The 12,243-nt window shown below is 42.2% G+C and overlaps 1 protein-coding gene and 1 long non-coding RNA gene across 2 annotated transcripts; both read left to right on the top strand.

Annotated features, from left to right (window-relative positions):
• The first annotated feature begins 811 nt into the window (after positions 1–811).
• On the top strand, positions 812–4,168 carry LOC124035002. The gene is made up of 3 exons (XR_006838666.1): positions 812–918; positions 3,593–3,639; positions 4,021–4,168. It is a non-coding gene; the product is annotated as an uncharacterized LOC124035002 (long non-coding RNA).
• Positions 4,169–4,273: 105 nt separating this feature from the next.
• Positions 4,274–6,443, top strand: LOC124035416 (tRNA-uridine aminocarboxypropyltransferase 1-like). Its single transcript, XM_046348867.1, has 4 exons — positions 4,274–4,309; positions 5,355–5,498; positions 5,703–5,820; positions 6,214–6,443. Exons 1-4 carry the CDS (start codon positions 4,274–4,276, stop codon positions 6,441–6,443), a joined length of 528 nt encoding a protein of 175 aa, XP_046204823.1.
• The last annotated feature ends 5,800 nt before the right edge of the window (positions 6,444–12,243 follow it).

A 12,243-nucleotide genomic window follows, 5' to 3' on the forward strand; every position in this document is an offset into this window, starting at 1 on the left:
CAGCATTCTGCAGCGATATGCCATCCCATCTGGTTTGGGCTTAGCGGGACTATCATTTGTTTTCAACAGGACAATGACCCAACACACCTCCAGGCTGTGTAAGGGCCATTTTTACCAAGATGACGAGTGATGGAGTGCTGCATCAGATGACCTGGCCTACACAATCACCCAACCTCAACCCAAATGAGATGCTTTGGGGTGAGTCGGACCGCAGAGTGAAGGAAAAGCAGCTAACAAGTGCTCAGCATATGTGGGAACTCCTTCAAATAGGGTGGCTATTTGAAGAATCTCAACCATAAAATATATTTTGATTTGTTTAACACTTTTTGGGTTACTACATGATTCCATATGAGTTATTTCATAGTTATGATGTCTTAACTATTATTCTACAATGTAGAAAATTAAGAAAAACCCTTGAATGAGTAGGTGTTCTAAAACTTTTGACCGGTAGTGTACACAATTAGCGAGTGAATTCTTACAGCTTAACACATGGTATAAAACAAAATTGCGTACACTATGTAATCTTGCCTGGACTGTGCTAGGAACTACTTGTTAACGTTAGCTAACGTCAAATTAACACATTGGCAGCAGTCTCTAATAAATAACCATTGTTTATAAGGCTTTTCTTACCAGTCCCTGATTCCGAACAAACTTTTCAAACGTGCTCAGGATTTCTTCATCGTCCTCTGGGTCTTGTTGTTTAGCCATGTTTTGTCTCTGACCCTCCAAAGATGCTCAGCCCTGAGTGTCAAAATATTACTCTTGTGTTCCGTTGCTAGGTAACAGCAGTCATTAACATTAGCGCCGCTAACTTCTTCCGGTTGACACTTCCGGTGTAGAGCGAGTCCATGCTTGCTCCGCTTCAGAGTACATATACAATTGTTCTAAATCAATTGGATCAAGTCTCATTTTAAACAGGTAACGTTAATGAATTGTGAAATGGGATTTATGTCTTCCACTGTTAGATAAAAACATTCCTTGTATCGCTATATGAACGTGTTTATAGCCTCAAGCTAATTTAGCTAGCTATCATTATCTGCAACAAGATTCTAAGTTAGCACAATGGGTTAGTTATAAAACTCTTTGCTTACACAGTGCAGTGCTGACATTACCGTTCTCCTAGCAACAGGATATTATGCCCAGCATTCCCCCTGCAAAGAAATGCTAAACTTTAGTAATATATATTTTTTAGGACTCTAGTGCAGTACAACCAAATAGTTTTATAACTAAATCAAGATAGACCACAGCCTGTCGTTTCCAATCGGAACAAATTAGTCATAGTGGGCAGAGCCAAGCGCGAGCTAGCCAGATTATATTAGCCCGTTCTAGCAATAATATTCTCCCACTGGGCTTCCTCTTACTGTGGAAACGCCAAGCAGAAGTTTCACATTTATACATCCGGTGAAATATCTGTCTCATTGTTCTGTGGTACAACTTTTTTTCACAGCATTGCAACCACCTCTGAATAAATGTATGGATACTTTAAATATTGTATTATTTATACCGCATTTATTTGTATTAATTTACACAGATAATGGTATGTTAAGCTATTGTGTAGGCTATATTTAAATAAATACACCAACAAAATACAAATAATGTTATTGAAATTATTCAATAGATTCTGCAAAACTTAAATGGGTCTCTTGTGCTGGGCAACGGGTTTAATACAGAGTACTGGTGACTCCTTATTCCTTACAACCACTCCTATCTCTGCAATGCAATACACTGTATGTGGGATACTTATTGGCTTGTAGAGAGAACTTTAGTACCTGTTCATAGCGGGGTTTTTTTTTGGGGGCTGTTAATGGCTATATGGGTCCACTAATACAGCACTATTAAAGGCCCAGTGCACTACTTTTGTGGAACCCCCAAAAAGGTTTAAAAAAATAATAATTGCGACACAGCACCCCTACTTCCCACTGCTATGCCTGTCTCAGCTAAACTGGGGTGGGAAATACTCAGTAGGGTCTCTACTAGTTTTGGTGGGGGGCTGTCGCACAGTTAAATCAAATTTTAAAAAAAATCTATAATCCCCAAAGCAGTACACATTGGCTTGTAGAGAGAACTTTTTGACCAGTCTCAGCTAAAGTGGTTGGGAAATACTCAGTAGTCATTGTCATTTGTTTGGAGTGCTCCATGTGAGCAATGAGCATGGGCCTTGTTTCTGTCTTGTTAATGTTGAGGGAACACACACGCCTGAGCACGCATAGATGTAGCCTACCTGGCCTGTTGCGCACAAATGTAAGAAAATGCCCATTTAGGGATGTTCGATTTTTGATTGTCTTAAATCACCATGTCCACCACTAATAAGCTGAGCTTTAGTAATTATTTTCTTCACCTCACACAGTCAGTCAAAAGTTTATTTTTATTTTTTTACTTCCATTGCAAATGATTGCCTAATAATTCCTCACAGTAGGCCTATTTGAAAACTATTTCCAACAATCGCCCCCTCGATAATCACCAAACCTCGGTGTGAAAGTGCAAAATATCATAATCTGATGATCCCATATATCCAGTCATAAAATAAGTTTCCCTTGTGCAAAAATCTCTGAGGAAACTCTGGGCCCGGAATAGACTAGTTGATCGTTGCAAGTTCACTAGAGACAGCTTTTGGTCAGATCCAGTTGATTGATTTGATACAATGTTGCGCTTCACTAGTGATAGCTCAAGCCAAGGGAGGCAGACAGACAGTCAGAAAGGGAGGCAGACAGACAAGTTGAGTTGAGAGATGAATGTGAAAGAATCTGAATTTATCAGTATATTTTCTACTGTTTTTATTTGTGAGCTTTATGTATTTTAACTTAGTTGATAATGGAAGTTCTAGGCCAACGGCTGCATTGGCCATCTCTGAGCTCCATCCGATCATTTAAGATATTTAACCGCCAATGATCAGTGTATAAATGTGTCCATATGTCAGAGACTGGTGCTGATTAACATGAAGAATGTTTTGATTAACCACAAGACAATGATTGAGAAACAAAAATGTTATTGTTGAAATTAAACTATTCCATGAAAATGTGCATATGAAGATCATAACTGGCACAGATCGGTAGAAGAAATGATATGCTCCCAAACGTGAAACTCGTGTGATGCCTATGAAGTCTTTATAAAATAATTGCCTCCATGTTTCTATGGTTGGATTTTCAAGCAATGTAGGACATGCCTCACAATGTGGTAAAACATTCGGGTTTCAAACAATGAAGTACTTTTTTTTTAAATGTATACTTCCTCCAGCGCACATTGTGAAGTGGTGGGTGATGCACTGATAGCCTGTCTACCATTGTGAAGTGGTGGGTGATGCACTGATAGCCTGTCTACCATTGTGAAGTGGTGGGTGATGCACTGATAGCCTGTCTACCATTGTGAAGTGGTGGGTGATGCACTGATAGCCTGTCTACCATTGTTTTTTCTTCCGGTCAATTTGGCCAGCAACTATTTTATCTGCATAAAAAAGAAGGCCAAAAGCAGAGGATTACCAGCTAATGGAAACCCTGGTAGAGACCCTACTGAGTATTTCCTAGCACACGTTAGCTGAGACAACTTTTATACCTTTCTACAAGCCAATATGTATCCCATGTACTGTCTATTACAGTATATTGCATTGGGCGTTAGAGGGGGCGGAGAACGTCGTGCTGCTGGGTATGTATTACACAGTCCCACTCCAAAACTAACCATACTAACTACTGAGTATTTCCCACTTCAGCTGAGATGGGTAGAAAAGTTATCTATAGACCAATAATCAACATAACTGTGTCAACATTGTATTTTTTCATTATTGGTATTAATGTATTTAAAACCATTAATATTTTTAGAAATTACTCATTGCATTTTCTTGTGACCATTGATTTAAAATTCTATATCTTTTGAATGAGTTATCCATATTGCAATGTTTTGAAATGCGGGCTTTTGACTTATTTGTTGTGACTTGCTTCGTAGCGAGCCAACTACCTAGCTAACTGGTATAACTACGTCCCTGGCTGTGCACCTGATTCTCCCGTTTGATGTTTTGTTTGTTGTCAGCCACCTCCAGTCAGTCAGTGGGATGTCCAGTTCGGACGTGCTAGCCAGTCCCAGTGGTGTGGACGTGTCCTCCTCTCCCAAATCACCACTGGCTAAAACCCAGCAACCTGACAAGGACTCCAAACCAGTAACCAAACAGAACCCTGTCCCTGCCTCCCTCCCCTCCATGGTCTGAAGCTGGCTCCCCACAGGGAGCTGGAGCAGGCACAGCAGAGGGGGCAGGCTGAAGTGTTCTAGCTGCGGAGGCTCCCGGATGTTCTTCTGCTACACCTGCTGCTCTTTAGTGGGCGTCAGCCAGCAGGAAATCCCTCTGTCAAGGTCAGGGAAAGATCTGGAGCTCTGTTCTCCTTATTGGCCTTATTAAACATAACACACACAGGCTTGTAGTGGCCAGTCTGATTGGTTTTATTAAAGCACACAGGCTTGTAGTGGCCAGTCTGATTGGTTTTATTAAAGCACACAGGCTTGTAGTGGCCAGTCTGATTGGTTTTATTAAAGCACACAGGCTTTGTAGTGGCCAGTCTGATTGGTTTTATTAAAGCACACAGGCTTGTAGTGGCCAGTCTGATTGGTTTTATTAAAGCACACAGGCTTGTAGTGGCCAGTCTGATTGGTTTTATTAAAGCACACAGGCTTGTAGTGGCCAGTCTGATTGGTTTTATTAAAGCACACAGGCTTGTAGTGGCCAGTCTGATTGGTTTTATTAAAGCACACAGGCTTGTAGTGGCCAGTCTGATTGGTTTTATTAAAGCACACAGGCTTGTAGTGGCCAGTCTGATTGGTTTTATTCAAGCACACATGCTTGTAGTGGCCAGTCTGATTGGTTTTATTAAAGCACACAGGCTTGTAGTGGCCAGTCTGATTGGTTTTATTAAAGCACACAGGCTTGTAGTGGCCAGTCTGATTGGTTTTATTAAAGCACACAGGCTTGTAGTGGCCAGTCTGATTGGTTTTTATTAAAGCACACAGGCTTGTAGTGGCCAGTCTGATTGGTTTTATTAAAGCACACAGGCTTGTAGTGGCCAGTCTGATTGGTTTTATTCAAGCACTAGCCTGCAGACATGGGCTGTCAGAGATAGTGGTACTACTTACGGTGCCTCACACACTAGATTGAAGTGTACTTCGGTTCTGGTGCAGATGCAGGCTTTTGTTACAGCCCAGCATGAAAGAACACACCTGATTCAACTAATTGATCAAGCTTATGGTGTATGTACAGATACAAGTTTGAGACAATTCACAGTACCTGTGTTGACTGTTTGTATTGGTAATACCTGACCTGTAATGGATGAACATGGTTGGTCACACTGTAAACTTTCTCTAACTTGTGTTTGCAGCTCCCTATAAAGATTGACATCATCAAGCATCCCAGTGAGGTTGATGGGAAGAGCACAGCCATACACGCCAAGATCCTCGCCCCCGATGATGTCACCATCTACACCTACCCCTGCATACCTGAGTATGAAGATGACACAGACAAAGTTAGTCAGCTTTTCCTCATCTTCATATGAACAAATATTCAGAGAATGTGAGCCTGATTAACTAATAAACAGTTTGTTTACCACATCATATACATAAAAATGTGTGTCATGTGTCTAATGTAACCTGATTTAGATAATATTAATACCATTGTATTATGTTGACTTGAAATGACTGACAAGTATTGGGTGTGTGTGCATGTTTAGGTAGTGCTGGTGTTCCCTGGTCCTGGATCAGTCTCAGTGGAGGAGATGACATGGAGATTGCAGAACCTGGCTGTCATGAAGTCAGCTGCCTCCCAGATGAGGAACCGTCCCCAAAGAGGCCCAGAGCCGAGGAGATGCCAGGGGCTACACAGCAGGCGGAGGGACACACATCAGGAGCCACACACACAGAAGAGAGGGGAGGGAAGCAGGGATAGAGGGCCAGACTGAGACACCAGGGGCCTGTCCCCTCCAGAGAGTGGTGTTCATCGACAGCACATGGAACCAGACCACCAGAATCATCACAGATGAGAGACTACAGGGTAATTATGATAGATATAGCATTGATGTAACTTAAAGTGCTGTACGTTACATGGGGGAACTACTTTGTTATTACCTAGTTATAGCCTACAACAAGAGCCCAGAGTTTTTCTTGGTCGGGTCACAATGTGAACAGGACAAACTCCTGGCCCTGATAATGACTGATGGACTGTTCTTTTCTCTGTTTCTGCAGCGTTGCTCCGTGTGGAGCTGAAGACCAGGAAGACGTGTTTCTGGCGCCATCAGAAAGGTTCTCCAGACACCTACCTGGCAACCATAGAGGCTGTCTACTACTTCCTCAAGGACTACCAGGAGCTGTGTCTGAGACAGGAGTACACAGGACAGTACGACAACCTGATGTACTTCTACTGTTACCTACACACACTGATCAACAAGGCTAAGACAACCGCTGGGAGACGCTGAGGCTGCAGGGAGGAGAGAGAGGCCAAAACTACCGCTGAGAGACGCAGAGGCTGCAGATAGGAGAGAGAGAGGCCAAAACTACCGCTGAGAGACGCAGAGGCTGCAGATAGGAGAGAGAGGCCAAAACTACCGCTGAGAGACGCAGAGGCTGCAGATAGGAGAGAGAGGCCAAAACTACCGCTGAGAGACGCAGAGGCTGCAGATAGGAGAGAGAGGCCAAAACTACCGCTGAGAGACGCAGAGGCTGCAGATAGGAAAGAGAGAGGCCAAAACTACCGCTGAGAGACGCAGAGGCTGCAGATAGGAAAGAGAGAGGCCAAAACTACCGCTGAGAGACGCAGAGGCTGCAGATAGGAAAGAGAGAGGCCAAAACTACCGCTGAGAGACGCAGAGGCTGCAGATAGGAGAGAGAGGCCAAAACTACCGCTGAGAGACGCAGAGACTGCAGATAGGAAAGAGAGAGGCCAAAACTACCGCTGAGAGACGCAGAGGCTGCAGATAGGAGAGAGAGGCCAAAACTACCGCTGAGAGACGCAGAGGCTGCAGATAGGAGAGAGAGGCCAAAACTACCGCTGAGAGACGCAGAGGCTGCAGATAGGAGAGAGAGGCCAAAACTACCGCTGAGAGACGCAGAGGCTGCAGATAGGAAAGAGAGAGGCTAAAACTACCGCTGAGAGACGCAGAGGCTGCAGATAGGAAAGAGAGAGGCCAAAACTACCGCTGGGAGACGCAGAGGCTGCAGATAGGAAAGAGAGAGGCTAAAACTACCGCTGAGAGACGCAGAGGCTGCAGATAGGAAAGAGAGAGGCTAAAACTACCGCTGAGAGACGCAGAGGCTGCAGATAGGAGAGAGAGGCCAAAACTACCGCTGAGAGACGCAGAGGCTGCAGATAGGAAAGAGAGAGGCTAAAACTACCGCTGAGAGACGCAGAGGCTGCAGATAGGAGAGAGAGGCCAAAACTACCGCTGAGAGACGCAGAGGCTGCAGATAGGAGAGAGAGGCCAAAACTACCGCTGAGAGACACAGAGACTGCAGATAGGAGAGAGAGGCCAAAACTACCGCTGAGAGACGCAGAGACTGCAGATAGGAGAGAGAGGCCAAAACTACCGCTGAGAGACGCAGAGGCTGCAGATAGGAGAGAGAGAGGCTAAAACTACCGCTGAGAGACGCAGAGACTGCAGATAGGAGAGAGAGGCCAAAACTACCGCTGAGAGACGCAGAGACTGCAGATAGGAGAGAGAGGCCAAAACTACCGCTGGGAGACGCAGAGGCTGCAGATAGGAGAGAGAGAGGCTAAAACTACCGCTGAGAGACGCAGAGACTGCAGATAGGAGAGAGAGGCCAAAACTACCGCTGAGAGACGCAGAGACTGCAGATAGGAGAGAGAGGCCAAAACTACCGCTGAGAGACGCAGAGACTGCAGATAGGAGAGAGAGGCCAAAACTACCGCTGGGAGGCGCAGAGACTGCAGATAGGAGAGAGAGGCTAAAACTACCGCTGGGAGGCGCAGAGACTGCAGATAGGAGAGAGAGGCTAAAACTACCGCTGGGAGGCGCAGAGACTGCAGATAGGAGAGAGAGGCTAAAACTACCGCTGGGAGGCGCAGAGACTGCAGATAGGTGAGAGGAGCCAAAACTACCTCTGAGAGACACAGAGACTGCAGATAGGAGAGAGAGGCTAAAACTACCTCTGAGAGACACAGAGACTGCAGATAGGTGAGAGGAGCCAAAACTACCTCTGGGAGACACAAGAGACTGCAGATAGGGAGAGGATCTACCTACACACACAATCACCACCAAGGCCTCCAAAAATAGCTGACAAACTGTCTTACTAACCAGTTTTCCATTCAGCCTTTTTATGCGAGTAAAGTCACGTCACTCACCTGCCAGTGAGGTAGCTTTGTCATCTTAGTTTTGCTCTTGCACTTTGAGATTTTTTTTGTGAATTCATCAAAAGATTTGGCGCGCTCCCATAGAGATATAATATAAATGTTGTAACTTTCCAAATGTCGACAAAACAAAATACGCTATACAAGGCAGTGGCGACCCATCATTCAGAGCAAGTGGCTTGTCTGTCTCCCCCTTATGCCGTAGCTTGTACATCTCCATTGTCAGTAGAAACCACATTTAAGCGAGTCAGCCATATCAGCCATGTTTTTAAAGGCAGTAAATGAGGCTGAAAGAAGTGTTTCTCTGCCAGACCAGGCTCAGCTGTTAGCCAGGTGTAGCTGGTTCTGGGACTGCTGTTGGGACAGCTTTATGTCGGCCCTAACAGGTTGTGGGCACCATTTGTCACTGCTAGTGCTATTAATGTATTGTTTCGTGACTTTGCTGGCAAGCATCCCACTTTCTTTCTTTTATTACACTGTTTTGCCCCACCAAGATTTACATGCTAAAATCACCACTGAGACAAGGTAGGATCATTTTGTGTCTAAAATCACCACTGAGACAAGGTAGGATCATTTTGTGTCTAAAATCACCACTGAGACAAGGTAGGATCATTTTGTGTCTAAAATCACCACTGAGACAAGGTAGGATCATTTTGTGTCTAAAATCACCACTGAGACAAGGTAGGATCATTTTGTGTCTAAAATCACCACTGAGACAAGGTAGGATCATTTTGTGTCTAAAATCACCACTGAGACAAGGTAGGATCATTTTTGTGTCTAAAATCACCACTGAGACAAGGTAGGATCATTTTGTGTCTAAAATCACCACTGAGACAAGGTAGGATCATTTTGTGTCTAAAATCACCACTGAGACAAGGTAGGATCATTTTGTGTCTAAAATCACCACTGAGACAAGGTAGGATCATTTTGTGTCTAAAATCACTACTGAGACAAGGTAGGATCATTTTGTGTCTAAAACTAATATTGAGGTAAACATGTATTGAAGTAAATTTAAGTCACACAATGACATTTTGTGTGGTTTTCCCACTATGATTTAGGCTACAGATGAAATATGTTAACTTTACAGGGTGGTGAAGGTACAAGGTGATGGGCTTGATGTGCCTTTCCAATAAATATCCAGGGTCTTATTCTGGTGACATGATGATCTATGCTTTGTTGCCGTTTTGACAAATAAAGAACCATAATGTCATGTAAGCTATAGCTACACTGTATCTGTCTCTATGTCCATAATAATGTCATGTAAGCTATAGCTACACTGTATCTGTCTCTATGTCCATAATAATGTCATGTAGGCTATAGCTACACTGTATCTGGCTCTTGTCTATAATAATGTCATGTAGGCTATAGCTACACTGTATCTGTCTCTATGTCCATAATAATGTCATGTAGGCTATAGCTACACTGTATCTGGCTCTTGTCTATAATAATGTCCATCCAGTCTATCCATAATGTCATGTAGGCTATAGATACACTATATCCATAATAATGTTATTTAGGCTATAGCTACACTATCCATAATGTCATGTAGGCTATAGATACACTATATCCATAATAATGTCATGTAGGCTATAGATACACTATCCATAATGTCATGTAGGCTATAGATACACTATCCATAATGTCATGTAGGCTATAGATACACTATCCATAATGTCATGTAGGCTATAGATACACTATCCATAATGTCATGTAGGCTATAGATACACTATATCCATAATAATGTTATGTAGGCTATAGCTACACTACCCATAATTTCATGTAGGCTATAGATACACTATCCATAATGTCATGTAGGCTATAGATACACTATATCCATAATAATGTTGTAGGCTATAGCTACACTATCCATAATGTCATGTAGGCTATAGATACACTATCCATAATGTCATGTAGGCTATAGCTACACTATCCATAATGTCATGTAGGCTATAGATACACTATATCCATAATAATGTCATGTAGGCTATATCTACACTATATCCATAATAATGTTATGTAGGCTATATCTACACTATATCCATAATGTCATGTAGGCTATAGCTACACTATCCATAATGTCATGTAGGCTATAGATACACTCCATAATGTCATGTAGGCTATAGATACACTATCCATAATGTCATGTAGGCTATAGATACACTCCATAATGTCATGTAGGCTATAGATACACTATCCATAATGTCATGTAGGCTATAGATACACTATATCCATAACAATGTTGTAGGCTATATCTACACTATATCCATAATGTCATGTAGGCTATAGATACACTCCATAATGTCATGTAGGCTATAGATACACTATCCATAATGTCATGTAGGCTATAGATACACTATATCCATAATAATGTTGTAGGCTATAGCTACACTATCCATAATGTCATGTAGGCTATAGATACACTATATCCATAACAATGTTGTAGGCTATATCTACACTATATCCATAATAATGTTATGTAGGCTATAGCTACACTATCCATAATGTCATGTAGGCTATAGATACACTATCCATAATGTCATGTAGGCTATAGATACACTATCCATAATGTCATGTAGGCTATAGATACACTATCCATAATGTCATGTAGGCTATAGATACACTATCCATAATGTCATGTAGGCTATAGATACACTATCCATAATGTCATGTAGGCTGTATCTATACTATATCCATAATAATGTCATGTAGGCTAGATACACTATCCATAATGTCATGTAGGCTATAGATACACTATCCATAATGTCATGTAGGCTATAGATACACTATCCATAATGTCATGTAGGCTATAGATACACTATCCATAATGTCATGTAGGCTGTATCTATACTATATCCATATGTCATGTAGGCTATAGATACACTATCCATAATGTCATGTAGGCTATAGATACACTATCCATAATGTCATGTAGGCTATAGATACACTATCCATAATGTCATGTGGGCTAGATACACTATCCATAATGTCATGTAATGTCCATAATGTCAGCGTAGGCTATAGATACACTATCCATAATGTCATAATAGTCATGTTTATAGATACACTATCCATAATGTCATGTAGGCTATAGCTACACTATCCATGTGTCATGTAGGCTATAGTACACTATCCATAATGTCATGTAGGCTATAAATACACTATCCATAATGTCATGTAGGCTATAGATACACTATCCATAATGTCATGTAGGCTATAGATACAGTGTATCTGCAAGCTGTTGGTTGGAACACACATGCCAAGGCCAAGTGGAACCATTTCCTATATAATGCAACAAAACCATCAGGTAAATGTGATGGAACTTATTTTTATTTTTTAGTTACTTCTATGTGCACTACATCAGCCTTTTATCCACAACAAGTCCATTTGATATGCATTTTCCCACCAGAGATGTTTATCGTTTTTATAATCTAATGAAACCCATGAATTGGATGGAAACCTAGCTACTGTCTCAGATTTGTGTGGAGGACAACGTAAAGCTCTAATCTGATCCACATTTAACAGATTGAAACTCTTGTTGCTGTCTTGGTTGTTACTGTGCAACATGTCATGTTGAATTATGAACGGTATCAGCTGGTCTGTGTTTCCGTATGAAATGACCAAAGGAAATGTACTGTGAGTATGTGTGAATACAGAAGTGTAAAGATTGATAAAGGCTGGGGTTGAATTCATTACGCTGGACATCTGTCAATGCAGCTTGTTCTTCATTTGTATGTATGGTGAACGCTGTGCATGTAGGTTCCATGACCTTTAACAGGCTAGAGCAACACGCTGCTGGTGTTTACTGGTTGAGAGCCAGTCTACCGTTAGCTACTGGGAGCATGTGGTTTCAACTCCAGTTGGTGCTGCTCAGTGCTTGTGTGTGAAATTATACCTGACAAGCTCTTACAAAT

The sequence above is a fragment of the Oncorhynchus gorbuscha genome, linkage group LG05, assembly GCF_021184085.1.
Source record: "Oncorhynchus gorbuscha isolate QuinsamMale2020 ecotype Even-year linkage group LG05, OgorEven_v1.0, whole genome shotgun sequence".
NCBI lineage: Eukaryota > Metazoa > Chordata > Actinopteri > Salmoniformes > Salmonidae > Oncorhynchus > Oncorhynchus gorbuscha.

Coding starts and splice junctions, on each gene's coding strand:
- LOC124035416 (XM_046348867.1), top strand. CDS start 4,274: ATGTTCTTCTGCTACACCTGCTGCTCTTTAGTGGGC. Junction 4,310..5,354: donor CCTGCTGCTCTTTAGTGGGC/GTCAGCCAGCAG, acceptor TTGTGTTTGCAG/CTCCCTATAAAGATTGACAT. Junction 5,499..5,702: donor ATGAAGATGACACAGACAAA/GTTAGTCAGCTT, acceptor GTGCATGTTTAG/GTAGTGCTGGTGTTCCCTGG.